This window comes from Toxotes jaculatrix, chromosome 2 (genome assembly GCF_017976425.1).
Source record: "Toxotes jaculatrix isolate fToxJac2 chromosome 2, fToxJac2.pri, whole genome shotgun sequence".
Lineage (NCBI taxonomy): Eukaryota > Metazoa > Chordata > Actinopteri > Toxotidae > Toxotes > Toxotes jaculatrix.
The window spans coordinates 22,220,149-22,243,260 of NC_054395.1; the positions used below are offsets into that span (position 1 = coordinate 22,220,149).

The following is a 23,112-nucleotide window of genomic DNA, read 5'->3' on the forward strand; positions in this document are numbered from 1 at the left end:
TCTGTGACTTGGGCTGATAATTTCCTGAGAGGCAGGCAATGGGAATCCCCATTCTGTGAGGATAATGGCAGCCATCACTGTGGGCACATTGCTCTCTAGACATGAGATTGAATTTAATGAAGTCATGCCTATTAGAGCGCGCCTCCTTACAATGTTACTGGCTCTTTGTGGAGGTTTTAATCCTGTAGACTGCACCATCGCAGTGAAATGTGTCTTATCAGTGCTTGGGGCTAACATTCAAGTCTTTGGCATAGGAGGCTGTCTGGGAGGTTTGAATGTGGTGTATGCAACCAGCTGAAACGCTGTAACAAATGGTTGTGAATGAACTGGCCTGTACAGAGACAAAAGCCATTTTACACAAGCCTCCAGATCTGTGGAATTACGCCACTTTCTATTGATTGATTTGTAAGCAAAACATTGTCAAATGACATTTCCTAAATCCGTTAAAAGCCTTCTTTCAGCTATACTGCTGCTGGGAAAGTTCTCACCCAAACTACATCTCTATTTTACAGAGTTAAATACACAAGGCCAAAAATAAAAACAATACAAAAGGCAACAGTTACAGCCCAACTGTCAGTTGCATTCCATAATGAAATTGAGTCATTCAGTAACCCTCATGATTCAACATGATTAGCCATGCTGTCCCAGAAAAGCAGCACCATCCACCATCGGTGTTCAATTTTTTCTCATTAAGCTTTTCTCCTCCTTTAACGGATTTTAGGCCTCCTTCTCTTTCTTTAGAACCCTTCTCGTCGTCTCCTTGTGCCCCCACCCCTCCTCTCCCAGCCTGAGCTTTTGGGCTAATTTGAAACCCAGGAGACAAAGACGTCTTTCAGCCCTGTCAGCCTGGTCACAATGCCAGCCTCAGTGCCCAAGCTCCCTCCATTTGCCTGCCACACACACTCCTCCTACCACCCACAGAAGTACCATTAGAAGGGTGTCATTATCTCCCATACATGGGGCGATTTACACTCCGGCCTTTTTTATTTAGCCAATTAGAGCTGGCCGGGGCCCATGGAGTTGCATCAGGGTGTTTATAATGGGAATGGCACCTGCAGAAAGGCCATTAAGTGGGCCACCAGTGCAACACCAGTTACACCATGGCTATAGATCAGGATTCGCAGAAAACACTGCACTCCCTGTTCTCTAAAAAAATGTTCATAACAAAGACATAACTGGGGGTAAATAACATCAGGCGGGAGATTTTGGATGTATTCATAGGCGGAAATTATGTTCAAGTAGAACATGAAAAACTTACGTTCTGTTTCAAAAACATGTCCGGGCTTCCGTAATGCCCATCTTAAACCACTCAGATTCAGAGCTGAGCAGTAGCTGACCTAATTATAGTGGAATTTGGAGCTTTCCGGAACTCAAGTCGTTGTGATTTTTAAGTCTTTTTCACTAATCTCAGTAAGAAATGCTGCTGACATCTGTCTCAAGCAGTGACTCACAGAAAACAGATGTCATTCCTGCAGTTGTCTGCCAAAGACTTTGGACTCACTCGGGAGGGGAGGCCTCTTTCGTCCCCCTACCAATTACACTGGAATTACCAACTTGACCTGCAAAACACTGGACTCAGCTAAATCTGCTGTGCACAAACATGGGAAGATTTGCAACACTCTAAACTACTACGTAGGAAGAGGGAGAGCGGAGGGAATACAGAAACCAAAAAAAGAGACAGAAATGGAGGTGCAGTACCACATACCCAGGGTTTTCTTGGTGCTTGGGTGGAGAGGGGTGCATAGAATGAATATAAGAGCAATGATCTTCAAGTTAACACCAAAATGCAATTGTACTACAGAATTTTTTGGTTGTTGGAACCGAAGAATTTCTGTACAACATACTGGTATGATGCAACAACTTAAAAGATACAGAAGGAAGTGCTCCTGTCTGGTATGTGATGTACCATGCACCTACCTAGAGCTGCGAGTGTCAAATAAATCATGATAAATCTAGCATCAGTGGTCTGTTCCTTCTCTCCTCATATAGCCACACTCCTCAAACAAGTTGCTACTTCAAATCCCCCCCCCTCATTATTATTCAGGCCTTTACTTGGCTGTCTAGGGAACATGGACCTTTGATTCAAAGAAACCAATCTAAAGGTTGAGAGGCTCCCTGTGCCCCTCCTGTCAGACTGTGTTCATCTTTTTTTCATCCCTTCATGTCTCCCCGTCTTTGTGTCAAAACAGCCTTCTTCAAAGCTCCATACAACTCTCAGTCAGTGTGATTTCAACCTGCTCTGCTCTGCTGTTAATTCAGTCTCCTCATCAACAGCTCCATCATGCAACACTGCACGTGCACGGCCGCTGGCAAAGACACTCAACCCACGCTCTGCACTTCACTCTTGTCTCTTCTAATGAGGTCAGCTAGCTGTGGGTATATGTAAATGGCAGCAGTGGGTGAGGTCAGACATTGTCCAAAGTGGGGAGCAGACAATAAAGATTTGCGTTATGAAAGTTAGGGAAGCTTAAGAGAGTAGAATATTAATTTGTTCGTTGGAATGTGTAAAGGGTGTGGTTACGATCCAATTTAGGGAAAATGACTTGATTGTGTTTCAGCCGAACAGATTTCTGTAAACAGGCTGGTTAAGGGCTTGTGCGAGGTGGAGGTTTTTGTCACTCCTCCTGTAATTTGTGTGAATAAATGACAGAAGGAGAATTAATCGATCAATTATACATGTAGGATCATGTCGCCTTTTGCAAAGCATCCAATTTCCCACAGTCTCAGTATTTTCCTCTACCTGTGATTATAACTCCACCCTAGATCACAACAGGGGTGGAGGACATCACATTAGGCTTGAAGGCAAGGTGCTGCTTTAATCAGCCTGGTCTCTGTCCTGTGGTATGATTAATCTTGTCTTAGCAAGTCAAAAGCACAACACTTAACAATCACACCCTTAATAGTAATTTCTATTCATTTGAAACTCTTTTCTTTGCACCCAATAAAAAGTAACAAAAAGTGAAATGCTCGTATGCCTCATTTTCCTCCTGGGCTGAACTACACAGGGGTTGAGACTGATCAGCAGTGAATACCTGTCATGTTTTCTGCAGATTCAGGCAGAAAAAACAAGCAACGGACGATAGCATCAACAAACACACTCGTTGTTCTCAACAGCTGCAGGCAAACAAGTGCAGACACAGCCCTCTTCTTCAACTCTGAAGTGAGTTCATTTTCAAAGTACTGACGCAAAAAAACAGTCTTCTGATCAACAGGGCTAATCTTTGAAGCGCATTTACCCAGCTCTCATATGTGCAGTGTCCAGCATCCTGTGATTCATTTCCAGCTGATTGAATTAAACATTAAATATAAACTTCTGTCACAACTTGGAGAAAGTAATCTGTAATATGGTTCTGATTCTGGGTTTTGTTGTCTTACCTCTCTCATCTCTTGAGAGATGGTGTTCAGGCGTTCGTTCTCAGATTGGGTGTTGATGAGCATGTTGCGTGCCTGGCGGAGCTCAGTTTGGAGCTCCAGGACCCTCTGCTCGTAGTAGGCCTCCTTACAGGCCGACTCCTGGATAAGAGACTCCTCACGGCTCTCCCCATCTGCTGCCACCTTCCTGTGGTTGGAGTAGGCCTGTCCAAACGCCTGGAGACACAGTGATGGAGAATTTGTTGTTAGTGCATTCTTAATAGTATTTAATGGCCACATGAGGGATATAATGTAAATCAGAAGATCAACCATTAACTGGCTGTTTAAGTGCTGAATATCAGGATTATAACTGACAAAAGATTACTTGATTTTAAGGTGACACTGATCTCTTTTGCTGTGGTTCATCTGGGGACCGGGGCTCAAAAAACCTCCCAAAATTCTGCCATGGCCCCATTGGGATAATCAGTTGGGCTCCATCTGGGCTGCATCATCCCATCTTCCCCCATGCCCCACTCACCCCAATCTCCCCTTCCCCGACCCACAGGACGTTGGCCTCCTCTGCACGTGCTCTGCAGTGACTCCACAGATGGGAAAACCAAACAGGAAAAGTAGAGCAAATGGACTTGAGTCTGGGTGATTCCTGTATTCTAATGCTCTTAATACCCTAACAGATCATAGCAGAGCAACAGAACCGTCACCAGATACTATTTGATTTTTACAGATTGCCTGAAGGGGATGAAATTCGTGAAGATTAAATAATTATGGGCGACCTAAAGGTTGCCTCTACCTTCTGTTAGGAGATATTCTCTGATGAAAGGCTATGATGCACAGTAATATAGTTTGACTGTGTGAAATGAAAGACTGTTTCACTATTATTAGGGCTGCCTTAATTGTGACCTTAATTTGTTAATGGCCCACAAGGCAGCAACAAAAATTGTGGACAGAGACACAAAACAGACACACAGAGGAAGAGGAAGAGAGAGAGAGAGAGAGAGAGAGAGAGAGAGAGAGAGCTTCAATGCAGGAGAATCTAGGTTAGACTACTCTCACCCTTCTCAAAATAATCATCCCACTGCTTACAGATTTCATTTCCAATCCTGCAACGACCAGTGATGGAAACTCTGATTCTCATCTAGCCACACAGCTTGTGCGCAGCCAGTAATCTGAAATCACCTGAGGCACTCAATCTGACCCTGATTGCATCTGCACCGCACTCTCTCTTCTCTCTGACCTGCTGGCCCCCCCTTACATCTGCATGTGACTGGCTGCTGCAGGATTTTCTCTGTTTGACTGCCTATGGTATTAATCCCAGTAATTCCTTTAGAGAAAGAAAAATCTGGAAATTTGTATTAGTCGAACTGACCTACTTGCAGGACTTGGATGAATATGCGAATGTGTAAAACTGGTTTAATGGGTTACAGAAATGCGTGACATCATGTCTCGTGCATGGTGGCTAGAATATCTCTCACATTCCAGGAAAGATGATAGTCCAAGCAGCGAGACAGCAATGATGAACAGTTAAACTCTCACTCTGAGACACAATATGCTTTATTTTGAACAGCAATTTGAAATGGTATTTACATCACTTTGACAGTGACGTAAGGAAACTCGTCTTTCTACCAACAACGACGTTGCTGCACATGCCTAACGGAGCCAATGTACTAAAAAAAATACATCACTATAGTTTTTCACTTTTACAGATGAACTGATAACATGCCAACTGTTCTTACCACTGGGAAGTGTTTCGGTAATCTTATAACCAAGGTTCACAGGGGTGTTCATTGACAGACACGTTGGCTGTCAATAAACAACCAATGTCAATAACTTTAGTTAACAGTGTTGGTTAAAAAAAAAAAAACTACCCTCATACCTTCCCCACCACCTCCCTCCCCTCCAAAAATCACACCATCAATCAGCAGGAGGCTGTGTTTGATTAAAAAGTCATTACAAGAGGCAGGATTAACCCAATCAGAAACAAGGGGAATCCCATCATTATAATCTTGGTGCATGGTGGATATCGAAGGGGGTTCCAGTCATTCCAATCTAAGAGGCCTGTCCTTCAAACATAAAGTAGAGCGCCTAGCCAAAACCCACTGACCCAAGGTCTTTAATCTCAGCTCCCCAAGCGTGGGTTTAGGCTACTTTTAGGGGAGGGTAAACTGGGGACGCACGCGACCAAGCCTATAATCTCACAGTGAGCTGCCTACCCAAATTATAATTCATCTTTATCTTGCCATATGTTAGTTTTTTTCACTGGACATGTGAGCATGGATTATTAATCTCTTGTAAAGCTAATCAGAGGCAGGTCTTTATTCATTAGCAGGCTGTCTGGACTGGATTTCCTCAGATTTTCCACAAAGATGACTATGGCAAACATAATGGCGCTACATAAAGAAAAGTCAGTAATTTAAGAGATTTATCCTTCTACAGAACCCGATTTCTGATTCCAGATGAGTGCATACATCATGGTCTGAGGTTAGCCACCCTGCTGGGCTGGTCTTTATACTCTAGGCTGCCATGTGGAGATCAAAGTACATAATCACTATGATCAAAAGCATCATGCGACTGAGGAGCTGATAAAATGAGACGAGCCACCTCAGATCTTAGTTCTGAGTTATTTCATTACTTCCCCATACATTGCTAAAAACACAACAGAGGATCTGACTGTCCCAGTCATATGATGTACGCATGGAAACTTCAAAAGTGCAAATAAAGACGCCTGCGTGGGTGCATGAATGCAGACGAATTTAAGGAAGGAGCACGTTGCTATGACTAAAACATTGGTTTCTGAGGTAATGAGGCTTATTTCACACCCAGGGTGTTAAACTCAATCAGCTTTCTGTAGGTTTATATTTCTGCAAAACAAATGTTGCTACAACAGCGTGCTCTTTGACAAGTCTTAGATTTAACAGACTGCTTTTGTGTTTGTGTTCAAAACATGTTGGAACATGGTGTGATCATTGCATTGTCCTCTAATCTGACCAAAGACACAGCCTTCAAAGACAAAGTCCACTGATTAGAAGGTGAGACCAACCAGGACTCAACAGTCAATCACACCTTTCTACTTTGTGATCGCTGTTGAGCAATAGGGGGGGGGTGCTTAACACTGGGTGCAGAGGGCTAATGGTCAACACCTCACATTGCATAGGAAAGTAAAGCAGAGAGAATGTAGGTCACAGAGTTCACTCTGGTTTTCCCAGCTCAGAATCCTCCTGCACATGTTCCTATAATCCGGTGAGTCAAGAGCACAAGGGAGACGGGCTCTGGGTCTCTGACAGGTAGCAAACAGATCAATAGCGCTGGTCTCAGGGCCCCTGTGGAGCCGAGCAAATCTAAAATTCTATTTTCAGTTCCTGTTCCGCTGTCAGAGAAAAGTATTTGTGTGACATGAAGTGAGAACAGTGAGTGGGTAGAGATGTCTCAAGAGATATGATTACTGCAGAAAAAAAGCCAATAGGTATATTCAAGTTAATGCGCACACACACACACACACACAAACTGTATACAGGGCTGGATTCAAGAGGCCAGGAGCATTTGAATCAATATGAGTAAGTCCTTTTGGAAAGCCCTGCCTTTGGACCAAAACCCAATTAGGACATTCAGGAGTTGGGCCTGATTCTTCGATCTCTGCTTTAGCTGTGATCATCTCATTGTTAAAGTTTCCATTTAGTCCCCCGTGGTCTCAAAGCCCAGCTCTACTGGGAAAGTAAAGCTTACTTCAAAAAGACAGAAATTTAGAAATGGAAAAATGATTAGATAGAGAGAGTGGTCAGACAACTTCTTTGATGCCGAGCCATATCGAAAGAGGCTGCACTTTGCATTCATGCAATCAGATGCAGATAGGATAGCAAAGAAATTAGCCTTATGCTTTACTGTGAGTCTCAGGAACTCACTGGCCATGGTGTTTTCTATGGGCTGACAAATGTCCTGAAGAAAACATATAAAAATGAAATAAAAGACATGCACACATTAAAAAAAAAAACAAAAAACCTGGAGACAAGAAGAACTAAAATTCTAGACACTGAGAGTGAAAAGAAAGAGAAAATAAGAACAGAAAAAAATGTTGCCAACAAAAATCTCCTCCAGTGCTTTTTTTTTTGGCATACCCATAGAAAAAAAGTAGGAGATGGCTTCTCTTATCCACACACTGATTTTGAGAAATAACGCTGACATGATAATCTCAATAGATAATGCCAGACAGGGCACAACAGCACATGCTCTCTGTGAAATACCACACGACACACCCTCGACATACAGAAATGTGATATGAGAACGGTCCACAAGCCTCGCCAAATCAAGAGTGGGCTGATTTTGAGCTGAGATTTTCTCTCTTCAGCAGCATTCTTGTGCTATGACAAAGACAGCCTGTGATGAATCCTGAACAATGTAATGCTCTGTCATTTAGATTGGTTTAGTTACTCATACAGATGGTGAGAGTGCTGGGGTTGTGCCTGGATGCCAAAGCAGTGTTTCAGCAACACTGAAGGCTGGTCAGTGTTAGGGCTGTCATTGTAGGCGACTGCGGAGGAAGAGAGGTGGAGCAGAAAGAAAAGAAAAGGAAAAAAAAAAAAAAACCTTGAATGGTTTCTCCTGCCTCGTGAATCGCAGCTCACGTGGAGTCACAGTTTGCGATGATAAACAGAGACATGCTGGCTTTCTCCCTCTGTCTATTTGCCTCTCCATCCTCATTCACAGGCCACTGCGTAGCCAGTGACATTGAAGGGACAAATAGCTTCGAGGTGTGTGTTGATTCTATATTTAGCGGTCGACTATCATCTCTGCATAACACAGATCTCTTGGGGCATGAGGTTAAAAGGCATCTGGTGAACCAGTGGCTTACTGCAATACAAATGTGTGACCCAGCACTGCAGGCTGACCCAGTATTCTTAATTTAATTTAATTTAATTTATTTAACTTAATTTATTTCTTTGGGACATAAGAGCTTACTGTTATTTCTGGGTGAACAGGCTTTATAACATGATTCTATGAGGAATGCTGCCCATCTCACGTGGCAGTGTATGCTTGTTTTAGTTAACTAAATTTACTGTGAGCGCTGTTGTTGGTTGGTGAATGTTACGCCAAAGCCAATATAACTTTCTCTAATGTGTAACAGAGAAGCTAATTATTTACTTGAGACTTTACATTTCACTAGTGGTGGTGGGATGGAAATGGAGAAGACAGAGATTCACTTTCATCCCGTGACAAATCCACAGACATTATGATTAACTCTCCACTGGTTTGAATTCTCTCCTTCTTGCTCACATCAGCAACTTTCAATTTGGCCTTTTCAGTCACGGATTTTCAGCACACCAACAAGGAAAATTATAAGATGGAATATTTCTAAAAAAAAATGGAGAAAAAAATGTCATATTTAACAGTTGGATGTACGCGAGGCATTATATGTTCCAAACGGGAGGAGAGAAAAAAAAAAAGAAGGAGAGAGAAATGCGAATGAGGGAGGCAGAGATATTAGCTGCTGCCTGGCACAGAGCCACATCGATTCACTGCATAGCACAGAGCCGTTGGGCTATTATTCACACACAGGCCTGGACAATTTCACAGACTCAACACACATACACACATCCCATTTCCAATTTTTCCGGTGCCCTGCAGTCAGCCATACTGCAGCACCTGGCTTTCTAGCCATGTCGAGGCTTGCTCTCTCTTCTGAGATAAAGAAAGGAGAGGCAAGGGTTCAAAGCCTCGTAGGGGGTTCCAGCAGTACTGCATCCAACACATACAGGGAATGCACTGCATGCCAAAGGCAAAGAATACTCTATAGAGAATTTAAGAAAATAAAGGTTAGAGAACCCTACCCAAATGTGAGTTTACGAGAGACAGATTTCCTTGAGAAGAAATCATTTAGCCTCAAGACGACTGGCTGAACGTTATACTCTCTGCATGAGACGTGAAGGACGTGAACCACCTGAAAACAACCATAAAGCTGTGCCAGATTGTGGATCTCCTCAGCTGCAGAGCAGGACCGAGAGAACGCCAGAGGGGACGGAGCCATTGGGAGAAGGAAGACACATGAAATCAAAGCCCACAAATGTACGCACACACACACACACACACACAGGTCTCCGCATATGAGCGATGTACTAATCAGACTCATGAGGCCCTTTACATGCCTCAATGAAGAAGTCGTCCTCAGACATAAAAAAATATCAGAGTAGCCTAATTGGGCTGCAGGAGCTCAGTGATACAAAACGTCTACAGAAATTCTCCCTGCTTACATCAGGCTGTAGTGATTAAGCGTTAGTTAGTGCTTTCATCAGATCTGGCTGGGGAAAACTACACACTACACTACGTTTCATATTTTATTCCAGCTTCACACAGGCCACTAATCTGAAGTCAGCATTAGAGATTCTGTGTGAAGTTAGTCTTTGGTCAGATGAGACTCCATGTTCAAACATGCTGCTAATCTATATTCATTACATGACTACAAAGAAAGGAGCTCAGAGAAAACATATCGCCTTTATAAGGTGAAACAACTGCAATGGGCGAACAAAGCAGGGCGCCCACTGCCATTATGGTGTCTGTGTCAGCCTGAAGGCTTTATACTGAGGCTGCTCATAGACTGGCTTCTGTGTTATTACACAGTCATTATGGTCCCCGCAGTGAGCTAAAGAACCTGGATCTCAGCGGTGGATCTGAGTTTATTTAGCCTTCAGTGTATATGGTATATAGTGATAGTAATATATAGCTTTTACATGATACAGATTAGGTCATGTAATGAGAAAAGGTCACTTTCATGCCACTCATGAGTGAAATACAAGAAGAGCCTAAAAACAAACCATGTTCCATTATCAACATTTACAGAAAAGGCAGATTTCGGTGGCGTTAAGTGTTTCCTAAGAGGGTTTGTCTTGACTTGGGTTACTGTTTTTGTTTCTCTCTTCTATGCCACAATGAAAAACTGCCTGTTCTGTCTTGTGCAACACGAGAGATGAACAACAAGGTTTTAAACTCTACTCTTGTCCTCAGTATTTAATCTTAGCGGTCAATTAAATCACAAGGAAGAATCTGTTTTCCCCCGGCTGTTTATTGGGTCTATTGTTCAGCTGCTAAATCTGCAACAGAATAAAGGAAAAAGCCATTGTCTCAAGGGAGAGCAGAGATTCAATAGGCCTGATATATTGCACCACCATATCAGGGTCTCGGCTGGAGCCTGGGTTCTTTATCATCGTTCCTATCACTGCAATGTTCCATACCAGCTCCAGTTCCGGGCATTCGCAACCTCAGTCATTTGCAATGCAAAGTCAGCCTTATCTGTGTGTGCCTGTAGTCGGCCTGTCGGTTCCCTTTTCTGCCTGACACTCTGCGTCTGGATGAGATCTCCCAGGTCCACGCGCCCGCACCCCAGGGGAACAGCCGTCGTTACGGTTACTATGCCAATTACAGTGACAGAGCGGGAGGCGGTCAGTAAAGGCAGGGCAAGGGGGTGCGCCACTGACACAGATGGCTGTTTCAGAGCTCAGCCTAGCACAGCTTGCTCTCCTCCCTCTTTCTCTGGCAACAGCCCTCACCCGTGTCCCATGCCTCTCCAATTTGAGATTTGTTTGCACAAAGAACATGCTGCTCTGAGGTAGCTTTGAAGCGTTTTTGTTTTTGCTCTGGCCAAGCCTACATCATAGTCAACAAGCAGTGAATCACACCGAGTCTCTATTTAGTGTGTATTTCAGCCTATTTCCCAGAAGACTCTGCTCCCTGTGAAACCTTTAAATATGACTTCCACGGTCGAACAGCCTCTTGTTGTTACTGACATAAATGACAGAGGAGGGGAGCAGCTGGGGCCACAGCTGGGGCCAGGCACTCACATAAACACATATGAATATGTTCGTGAACTCACCGACCCACACGTGGTTGCATTTTCTTCCAAAGTCCAAGGTCAGCTTTGCAAAAAGACGGGGGAAGGTGAAGTAGAGATTGAATCTGTTTGTTTGTGCATTTGTTCACGGTTAGGGGAGAAGAGTTTAACCATACTAATAACCATTTTTAGATAAATGTTCTACCCTAAAGCATTTCCCCTCATCATCCCATCCATTAGAGCCGAGACATGTCTAATCAATCAGGGTGGACAATTGACAGGGTGGGGGAGGAACCGCAGAAACTCAATTTGCCTTCTTCCTGAGGTTTTCAATCTAAAGGTGCCTCGTATGTTGCCACTTGAATACAACTATTCATCATTCCTGATCTACTCCGTCAATTTTTCCACCACCACAGTCATGAACAAGGCTCAAGGTATCTCCCAATCTCTTCCATGTGCTTTCCCTAACTTGCCTCTCCTATCTCTCCGTTCACCCTCCCAAACCCAGAAGATGGTCTCTTGGGCATGTCCTGCCCTTGCTCCCAGCCAGACAGACACTAATTACCTCCCTTCCACATTTGCAGTAATTAAAACCTGTATGTGACTGTGAGGGAGCACATGCTCTCTACCTCTGAGGTTAAATCTTGGGTCAGGAAGGCAAGCCTTCCATATGAGACCATGTCAGTTTGTAAAGAATGAGGTGGGTGCTCAGTCCACCTCATTACCACTGTGTACATAATAGATCGCATCTGTGTGCAAATGAAGCACAGAAGGCTAAACAGAAGACAGTATAGTCTTAGTACACAAATTATTGTCTTTGGTTTGCATTAACAATAAGTTCCTTCATTGCATGCTCAATACAAGCCACGCTATAATACCTAAATCTCTCCCTACCAACATACTGTTGGGAGAGTATTCAAGGAAAAATAATGGAAGAAGAGGAAAGATAAGCCAAAACACAATGACCTAAAGTGAAAGCTGCACAAATGCTGGAAAACAGCACTACTCTTTAATGAGATACATATTTTTAAAGCTGTGTTTGTAAGGAAAAAAAATAGCTGGTTATTGTGTTTTTATACAGCACTTTAAACTCATTAAATCAGCTGATAGAGGAACTCCTATTCTTCTCCCATCTAAAAGAGAGCAAGCCGGTTCCCACAGGAAACCCTCGCACTGCTCACTGCCCCTCCCACAAAACCTCTCTGCCTTTCTCTGTCTGCTATCCCCATTTCTCAAGGACCCCTGAGAGACTGGCACACATCCAATTAAAACCCCTCCTCTCTTTGGGCTCTCTGAGCCCAAACTCTAATGTTGTTATTGCTGTACAGCCAGCCCCCTGCCTGACTATACAACTCTCGTCTTCTTATTTCCCCCCTTCCTTTTACCCCCTTTTCTATTCCCAATTCCTCCCTCACTCTCTCTCCCCTGTTCTACCACGCCTGAGGGTTTCAAAGCGTGGACTCCCTGAGACCTGGGTACACTGTGACAGGGAGACCCAGGCCCACTAACCTATTTAAAATAGAAGCCTAGGGAAGGATGAGGAGGAGAGGATGATGGTGGTGGGGAGTGGGTATGGAGTGTGGAGAGAATGTAGACATACTGCTGTTCTCTGATTGCACTGTGGTGTTGAAGTTAAAAAGGACCCCTGGGGTGAAGGGACAACCCTTTGAAATTGCATTTGCTAATGTTTGAATAGATGGCCTATTAAAACGAGGAGTTGTTTTTCAGAAGCTGCCCTCTGGTGTAATTAATTTAGGGGAGATCGGAGGCGCTGCTCTGCCAGTCAGGGCATAATTGAGATGAGTGGACTACGTAGTATTTCATAGAGAGGGGTGTGTCGCAGAATGTACTCATGTAAACAGAGGACACTATGTGTCTACATGCCATCCCTGATCTCTTCATCTACTGCACAAAACAAGAAAATGCCCTGAAACTGCACAACATCTTTAGCAGGCGGATATGGGTGGGGCAAGTCATACTGTTTGGATATGTGTGTGTGTGTGTGTGTATCAAGGGGTGGGGATGGGAGCACCCACCATCTGTCCACTTATAGCCACCATGAGTTTATTCCTACTTGTAATATATGCTAATATATTTCACCCCCATCTCTTATCTTCTGTTTATCAAGGGACAAATACCCCAAGGGGCAAAATCTCAGTGTAGCCTACGTGATAAGATAGAAGTCTACAGATTGCTGGTGGTGCAGCAGATAGATCCATCTTTGTTAAGTTTAAAGTATTTCCAATGCATATGAAATGTTTGTAAAATCTGCAGATGGCCACGCAAATTTTATTTAATTCAGCAGCTATATTTAACACTCACAAACATAGAAAAATAAAACTACTAAAAATAAACTACTGATGGACAGGTATTGAGTGTTGTGTAATGCCTGTGGTAATGCCTAGAACATTGCAAAATAAAATGCAGCATAATGAGTGTTGATGTCCACACAGCAGGAAAGACAAAGATATTCCTCTCATAAGGAAACATTTATTGATGAGACTTATTCCTTGTCTGTTGTTAAACAGAGGTGACGGGGTGATTTGCCTTATGAACCTCATGTGGTCATTTCCCCTGATCTACTAAAAGATATCCGGAGTGATACAAAGCCATATTTCACATGCTTCCCCATCCGCTATAAAAAAAAAACCCCAGACTCCTCACAAGTAAACAGGATGTAGAACAGGGGGGCAGGGGAGGTGAGTCCTGACTGATTTCAATAGAAGGAAGAAGAAAGACTTGTTGGAGCAGAGAGCTTTGCTTGGACTCTGTAACTTATGGTTACAGTAAACCCAACCAAGATTTATATCAAAACACAAACCCATAAACAAGCAACAGAGACCTTTGACATGTTTCATTATGAGGGTGTCATTCCACCCTGATCATGTTGCGAAAGGCTTGTGGACAATCTGAAACAGCCCACAAACTTCATCCAAAAACTGAATGGTGCGGGCGGGGTACAAAATAAACCTATGCTCTACCCACAAGCCTAGCTGATTCATCGGTTTATGTAAGACACCAGAGTCTCAATACAAATAAATACACTATGTCCCTACATTGAACTGGTTAAGCTGACCTTAACTAAACTGAATAGTAGTTCATAGGCCTACGGCTGACTGGTGCATGTGTTTCAACACGCAAATGGACTATCTATACAAAAACATGATGTAACTTGGTATCTTGAGTTTACAGGAAGGGTAGTTTCACTGTGGAGCAAACTCACCTAACACGCAGGCTAATGCCCCTACAAATAATGTTGGCCAATGTAATACAAAAATAACATAATAAACATTGCCCAAAAAAAAGCCTTTTGTGGAGATAAAAGTAAAATACAGGATTTGTTTAGGTTTAATCAGCTGGCGGAAGTACAACATGGGAAGCAAGAGACACAATGAAACTACAGCAGACAACTGGACATGTAGTAGAGTAGGGATAAGTGGACATTGTGTTTCTGGCACGCACAATTGCAACTTGTGTGAGTGGACACAGGCTTTGTTGTTGAATAATAGTTTATAGTTATCATGCAGTATTGGAGAATGGAAACTGGAGACAGGCCTATTGCCTGAGAGAACCATGCATGTTGTATTGTCAGAGGCATAGAGTCATTAGTATGATCTCATCCACTGCTTTTAGCCTGGACTCTTTCCTTATCCGGCCCTAGTCTTCAGTAATTGGATTACACTGCTAGAATCATGACCCTGCTGGGCTGCCATACCGCTTCTCTATATGCACTTTTGACTTCTGTGAATCTTTGACAGAAGTCTTTATAATAGGGTGTTTCAAAATATATTGATTTAATCATGTTTAATAAGTGAAACAGTAGGCTGTAAAATATGAGGGATCCAGTACAGTAAATACTCAAAATCATCCAGTTCATTGCTGTTCAGTTGTGTTGGGGTTAAATTTTACGGACACACTTTATTTGGATTACCTAATAACTTTATCCACACTCACTGTAGCCAGAAGTCAGTGTCTCTGAGTGTGACCGAATGACGCACACAAAATTAGATGATGTTTTCTAGAACAGTCACAATGCTATGCGCTCCTATCATTAGGCAACTTCTGACAGGCTTGGGGATAAACTTGATGTAGTTTCACTAAGGGACCTTAGTCATACAAACAGCCAATAAAACTCCTACATACCAAGAGTACTGAATATATGTTCCTTTTACACCACCACTGCCTATGCAGGACTCAACAAAGGCACGATTCTTTTCCTGTAAAAACACTGCACAAACACTCCACTCTTTAAACACACCGTCTAAACATACATCAAGCAGACCAAACAGTTCACTAACTGAGACCTGGAACACTCACACGGCCTTCCACTAATGCTCCAGAGTAAATGTGGCCTCTGCTTGAACTGTTGACGCGTTGCTGATGGTAATTTTGTTTATCGGAGTTAAGGACAAAAGCTCTTAAAATCATTACGGATTAACAGTGGGCCACTATACCTAAACCTAGGCGGAATGATTCTTTCATTAATTTGCAATACCATATGGCTGTCCTTCTGTGACACCGACAGCTACATTAGTCTATGTGAGTGGATCTTGTGGATAGACCAGCCTGTCTGGACACAAATTAGTGGACGTTTTTTTTGCGAAATGATTGTCTGGGTGGTTTTGACAATAATTTTCACATCCATGCTGAAAAGGAAATTCATATATAAGAGATTGCCAGGCCTGACAGCATTCAGAACAGACTGCTAGGCTTGGCGACAACTGGAGTAGGCTACGGGGCCAGGTGAGAGACAACAGGGCAGTTTCCCAAGAGCACCTGACAGCCTCTGTGCAGCATTACCCCAAAAGGCACCTACCTGTCCCTGGCTATGGAGGATGATGAGTGTGGCTGGGCCTGGCAGACTCCCAGACCTCTGTAAGCCCTGTGCATAGCGGCTGGGATTCATCCTCTTAGGCCCAGAGGGTAGGGGATTTGGGACTTTATTTAGTGCCATTTAGAAAAGATTACCCCTTAACTGCAGTTTTGCTGTCCAGCAAAAGACATTATAGATAAAAGGGCCTATCAGAATACCCCAAACAATGCTGAAAGTGCTAGGCCACAAAATAGAGGCAAAAATATAACCAAACACAGACAATGATTGAGTAAGGTGTCTTGAATGAGCTATTAGTAAGGACTGGGAGTTTGTGATCAACTACAAGAATGGCTGAAGTAAGAAAAAAAAAAGAAATATTATGAGAGTGAGCAGCTGTTGATGAAAGGTGGCCCAGTGTGGCAATCCAATAATACGAGGCAGACTTTATTTATGACTCCTCATATACGTGACCAGATGGGTTTTATGCCCTCCTTGTATTTTCTACTGACGTCCAATCAGCATCCAACCCATTTAACACCACAGAAAGGGCTTAGAGTCACACCAGATATCTTTGTTTAGGGACGTTGGGATATATCCTTTAGTGATCTGCCATTTCAAAAGGGACAAAAGTGACCAATCCTTTCAAATGTAACCACAATGGAACGCCTCTCTCAGTCGCTCCTTTGTCATATACTGTGTTCTGCTGGCGTTTAACCCTCTCTTGGTCTGTGGCACCCAAGACCTGTTAACCCCAGTGGACTCAAACACACAAAGGGCCAGCAAGCCGAGCACAGAGAACCTAGGTTTTACTGAGCTTAACAATATTTAGGGTTGTGATTGTCTGGTTGAATTCCACAACGCAGTACACAGATGCCGCTACGCTGATAGGAGTGTTGCAGGGGAGGAACAGGGAGCTGTGGGTGCCTGAATGGCTTCAGTGTGGTCTCTGACACTCGTCGCAACGCAACGAGGACCCAAGGAGCTCTAAGCCTTTGTTAAAGTGCCAATGTGCAAGTGTCTGTAAAAGAAAGGACCAGTATCAGAAAAATTAAATAAAAAGTGAGGACTGTGAGACGCTCTGTGGGTCTATTGTCTTTGGATAGAAAATGATGTCTTTGTGGTCTTCTATCTCATTATATTCACACAGACATAAGAAATGCAGAGGGGCTAAACATGGAGACCAGCACAGATACTAAAACCTCACTAAGTTACCCATCCAGGTACAGAACAGACGCAGGAGCACGCACGTCCGTCAGAAGTGCATTAACCTTTGGAGGTGTGGCACATGATGTCATCTGTGAGTGGCTTAACTTAAGAATACCAACAACAGCTGAGGGAACACCAGCACACGCTCCTGCAGTGCTACAGCGTAGAATAATGTCATTAGCTGCTTTTACCTTGTGACTGAACCTGTAGTCTGCAATCGGTATGATAACCGGGTTAAAAGTCCACACAGCTTAATGATATCGTCATTAAAAGGCAGGCATGTGAGGGTGCCTTTATCAGAGCACTGTTTGATGAGTGAGCAGCTTATTGTGTAGAAATCAGCAGCTAACTTGAAGATATACTGTGTGCCAAATAAATATTTCTTGCAGAATCAATCAATTCAAAATCAATCAATCGAAATACATGGCCAGTGGCTATATTAGGTCTTAGCAGTGTTGCAGTCCAGGTCTCCAGGAGGTAGCACAGGGCCAATGGGCCAAGTGAATCATATTCACTATAATGTACCTGTAGATTACTTGCTCTGTCAGGTTAGTGCACTGTAAACTGGAAAAAAATGGGAGACCGTTATTACACACAGTCAAACTTTTGCTGTGCTTTACCACTTTCACAGTGGACTGAAAGAGGGAGAAGATGGATAAGGAAAAGGGGAAATCAACATATTCACAGCAGCAACCACAGTGACAGATATCAGTGTACAAGAAAAATAATAATTGAGGGAGTAATCTCGTGAATTGACCAATGACAGACAATGTAAGATAAACAGATAAATATTATCTCTACATCAAGGAACAGACAGGAACGTCCTGTGAATACCATTAACCAGTGCACGGTTACTTCCAGCAATTTACCATATACACTATTATAGACAGCTATGTGCATACTCAGAAAGCAGCGCCTGCTGAGGAAGCAGCACGGCTGTTCCAATTCCGGCGCAGAGCTGTGAGGTTACTAAGCAACAGCAGTGCACAGAATTCCTCCATCTTCCTGCCCCAAGAGGAGCGTGTATGTGGGGGTGTGTTTGAGTGTGAATATTAGTGTCCTGTCCAAAGGTGGGTGAGAAGGTGGGGATTGGTTAAATGGCAGGGGGGGAGTTTGCCCACTGTCACGATGATTTCTGATCGACTGTCTCTGTCCAGACTCAGACACAAAAAGACTGGCATCTGGGCATTTCAGTCTCTAAGAACATACATAAATCTGGGCAATTTTCTTTTGTGCTGTGTTTGTGCATGCCAATAAGTGAAAGGAGAGGTTTGGGGTCACTGGAGAGGATCCTGTGTCGAGCTACTCTGTAAATCTCACAGACAATCTATTCCAGTCTGTCTAAGTCCTTGCAAACTGAAGAGACATCCAAACATTGCAGAGAATGGTTGAAATAGTAGTGTGCTTAAGACAACATGGCATTTGTGCCTGACCAAACAAATAACTGTCTTATGTGCTTTAAGAGCAACTGCGGACAAAGTCACCCTGGTCAATCCAACACGTCCAAAAGAATCAGAGCAAAGGTGTCACGCTGATTCATATGACATTTGTCTTGTCACAATATGTTGAATTCTAAGTTTGGATTTTGAGTGGCTCCTGACCACCGAGATAAGCTTTAATTTCAGCCCCTGTTGCGACAGTAGCTTATCTTGTGTGTGCTCCCCATTACTGACTGCTCTCCTATAGACAATAAAGAGGAAGTGGAGACGGATGTCAGAAGAATGTGTTTGTATTTCTCTTGTGATAGCATCACTTCTGCCCTTCAAACAGAGCCTGTGCTGGGGGGGGGATGGGCAGAGGGATAAAGGAACATAGCTATGGTCTTTCAAACATGAACATCTGATCAGTGATCTACAACCAGCATAACCCAACCCCAAGGCAAAAGAAAGAACCTCTTCCACAGTTTTGAGCAAACAATTGATTTTATTGCCCACACAGATGGATGTTTGTGCCCCACGATGACACAGAAAGAAAGACTAGACATAATTCAAGAGTCTTACCAGACTCAAAATGAAAGCTTTTTTTTTAAAACAAACATATTTAGAAAAACCATGAAAAATCTCCAGAAAATGACCCAGCTTCTTTTTATTTCCTTTTTGTTTGCTGCCATGGTTACTCTTTTAAACCGTTTCCAGTCTGTTTCCTCTATTCAGTGCTTTTTTTGCTGTCATTCCTCTGTGGCAGAGCCAGGCCTATTTGCCAAAGAAATGCATGGGAATCTAAGCAGGAGCTGCTGAGACAGCCTCAAGACCTCCTCCTTTCTGCAATACCAACCAGTAGAGAGAGGGCCACTGGATGACAGACAGAGAGAAGAGAGAGAAGCAGAGAGTCGAAAACCTCTCCATGTGTGTCTTTCCCCTAAAAAGCACAAAAACCCAAGGGAGTGATGAGAAGGTTTCTGGCATGGCATGAAGGGGTTTACCACAAAGTCAGCTTTGTCAGCTATTGGTTCCCTAGCCTACCGAAAGGACACAGAAAAAAAAAACCCATATCTCAAAGGAGGATGTGAGCAACCATGAACAAGTCTGTGTCAAAGCGGGAAATTTGGGCTCAGAGAGAGTAGGAAGTCGGAGCCGTTAGCTTGACTGTCTGCCTAACGTCACTCTGAAGCCATTCTTCTCTCTGTCTAAATCACAAGACACTGACAAACTGCTGTTCTAGTGAAGAAAATTGGACACGCTATGATACAACAGTAGGGTATAAGTCCGACCACTGTACAGAAAAACAGACACATCCTTTATCTGACTCTCTGGCCCAGCTTGAACTGTCACCCTCAACATTCTTTCCATTCCCAAAGGGCCATAACTCGTTTGGTTTCCTCTGTAAGTTGTTCATCCCTCTCTCTTCTGAGCGGGAAGGTTCAAAATTCAAACCTGCTCCCGCCCCTTTCAACTAAACAAGTAATTCTTGTTCACAGAGGACAGCCAGTCTGAGCTGAAGGACACACTGACAAGGTATCTAATGCCCATCAAACAAATAAAAGCGATGGTTTTAAAAGTGAGCTCAACATGTAAATACCATTTTAAAAAGGTCAAAATATGCCTGAAAAACAGACTAAAAATAAACACAGCATACAAATGAATGACTAAGATTGCTCTTTATATCTCACACCAAACATGCACAGCAAAGTACTGCAGATCACTGCGTGTAATAATGGTCATATAAGTGCAGCTGGCAGACCTAGTTCTGATGAAGACATTACAGAAGTGGGGGTGGAAACACACCAGACTACCTGTGAGTCAGGCAGGAATGTCTTGAAGAAGGGGCCATAAAAGCTGTATAAATAAATAAAGGTTGCCATTGCCAGTGCGATGGGGGACACCCTGCCTAAAGAGGGGGTGGGGGTGTGGGGTGGGGTGGGCAGCCTAGAAAGGCAGCATCCAAGCCTCGTTTTGACCTTGTAGGATGAGAGACTGATAGCTGTTTAATGGATGATGCCTGCCAAATGTCACAGCAAACCAAGTCCCTATCAAGGATATTGTAATGATGAGAGCATACAAATACAATAAAAATGACAAGGTCAGTGGAAACCCATTACCGACTGTCACATATAGCCGGCGCCCCAAAATGAATTGAATATTTATTGTTTTAGTGCCTATGTGATATTATAATGTCTTAGGCATATTCTGTGATTTTTTATACACAGCCTACCTCTCTCAGCTGGTCAAGTTCTTGCCTCACGGCCTCGTACTCCATCTCCAGGTCATCGTACTGCTGTTTGAGCTGCTGCTTCTCCTCCAGCACCACCAGCCCGTACTCCGCCGCCTGGATCTTCTCGTTCGTGGTCTCACTCAGCTCCCGGGAGAGACGCTCGATCTCGGTCCGCATCCACTCCGGCCCGGCCTCCATCAACAGCATAGCGTCGGGGTATCCCTGCTCTTCCACGGACATGGTCGGCACCGGCGACGATCAACCAACGTAAGCCAGCTGATCTGCGACAAGGGGGATGCAGGGGCGTCTTCAAGCCGTGTAACCTTGAAGAAGAAGCGGCTGCTCAAATTCGTCTGTATTTAAATTGCATGATTGTTACGCTTGCGTTTCTCGTTGCCGGTCTTGCTTCTTTGGTCATGAAGATGACTGTGATCAATTATCTCCTACGGGGGAGCTCGCCGTTGTCTCTTATTAATGCTCCATCGCTGAAATCCTGCGTTTCCTTCGCCTCTCCCCCGGCTTGTCGGAGAGATAGCGCCGGAGCAGGAGAACAGACTGCCGAGACACAAGAAACACAACTTCTGGTTCTGACTTTCAAAATAAAACGCTTCTCTACGAAAAGAGGAGCCATACCACACATGGGTGCATGTTTATTTTTGTTCTATTTACGTATTAAATTAGAATCAATATATATATTAAGGGAGAATATGTAGAGTGTGAAAAGGCACGGATATTATTTTCCAAAAATATCAAAACGTTTGCCCTTTATTTTGAAGGAAAACTCGCTTCTCTTCCGGTAGTTTCCTGCTATGGACACCGGCTTATTTGAAACAGCTGAACTGTCCGTTTGCTGAAACGTGAAGCGCCTACGCAGCCAGCTGGGGCAGCGCCTCCAGAGCCGCAGTGTATATTGGGAAATATAGTACTTACTGTACGGGAAGTCACAGACAGTGGTCTACTGTCGCCATGAAAAAAACTCGTTTCCCATTAGGCTTGTTTATTTGCTTATGTGGAGCACGGAAATCAAGTGCGAGCCGTTTGTTGTCACGGAAATGGCTCCTCAGAAGCAGTCGGCACATGTATATATGCTGCCATCTGTCGGAAAAATTGATGAATTAATCTTTTCAGGTAAATGCTTTGTATAGTCACTTACATTCACGCACGCATTTTGCTTGCTATCTTCGTCAATAGTAGCATAACTATTTGAGAAGACATTATGGCACTACCTGATTTAAATACACTTTAAATACGCTTGATTGTAAATGTACTTCCTAGTAATATAAGAAATAAATATCAATATAATTCCGTTTTTTTTTCAACAGTCTTTGAAAATATTACATTAAACGTTAAAAGTCTTCATCTGTGTGAACAGGTGTAACAATATCATATAAGATGAAAACGTATAAAATATGTTGTATTGTATTGTATGTATGATGTAAAAACGACCCCCCCAACATTATGTAAAGTAAATAAAATTAGCTCCACCTTTACCAGCTAAAGCATAAAAAATTCTGAATGCGACATCTACTTGTATTGAAGTATTTCATAGTGTGGTATCGCTACTGGACTTAAGGCTGAGAGATAACTATTATTTTTATGGTTACAGATGAGTGTGTTTTCAGATTGTATCTAAAGCATAACATGCATGTTTCAACAGATCACAAGGCATGTTTCATGTACTTGTTTTGTTTCATGTTATGAAATCAGCAAAACAAAAAAAATGAATTCTGAAAAATGATTAGGTTTCTGTGTGTTTCCTGTCCTCTTAATTTCTTTTTCTTTTTCACACTGTACCTTTACTCTTGTTCAGAGTTATTCGCCTGCATCCCACGGTTGGTTCTGTGTTTGTCACAGTAAGTCTGGTGACATATGCCTTAAAATCACATGCCTGTGATTTACTCTGGTCCTTATCTGATCCTACAAACATTACGTGTCATGCATTTAGCTTAGGAGTTTTGTGTTGACAGAATGACAGAATGTCTTGTCCCTGTTCCTCTGTTACTCTTATCATGTTGCTGATTGGCTCTTTCCTCCTCAAACTGAACTCCACAGTTGATAGTTTTAGTTAATAGACAATATGTAATGTGTTTGAATCATTTGCTGGATTTGCACAGAATAACAAAAGACAGATGTGAGTATTTATATTTATTACTCAGAATTAATGTTGCCTAATTTAATGAAAATTTGACAGTTATTCAACCATAGTAAAAATAACAGTATGAAGTAAGGATAAACATGCAAGTATCCACATATTTATTAA

General features: G+C 43.0%; 1 protein-coding gene across 4 annotated transcripts in view; it reads right to left on the reverse strand.

Annotated features, from left to right (window-relative positions):
- The window catches only part of LOC121188043 (protein bicaudal D homolog 2-like), a 43,580-nt gene extending 22,214 nt beyond the window's left edge, over positions 1-21,366 (reverse strand). For all 4 annotated transcript variants that reach the window (XM_041047593.1, XM_041047583.1, XM_041047573.1 and 1 more), the window contains exons 1-2: positions 20,853-21,366; positions 3,376-3,588 (exon numbers count right to left, since the gene is read on the reverse strand). In XM_041047593.1, coding sequence (XP_040903527.1) covers positions 3,376-3,588; positions 20,853-21,092 — 453 coding nt within the window. In that variant the 5' untranslated portion in view covers positions 21,093-21,366. The remainder of the gene's footprint in view (positions 1-3,375; positions 3,589-20,852) is intronic.
- Between the last annotated feature and the right edge of the window lie 1,746 nt (positions 21,367-23,112).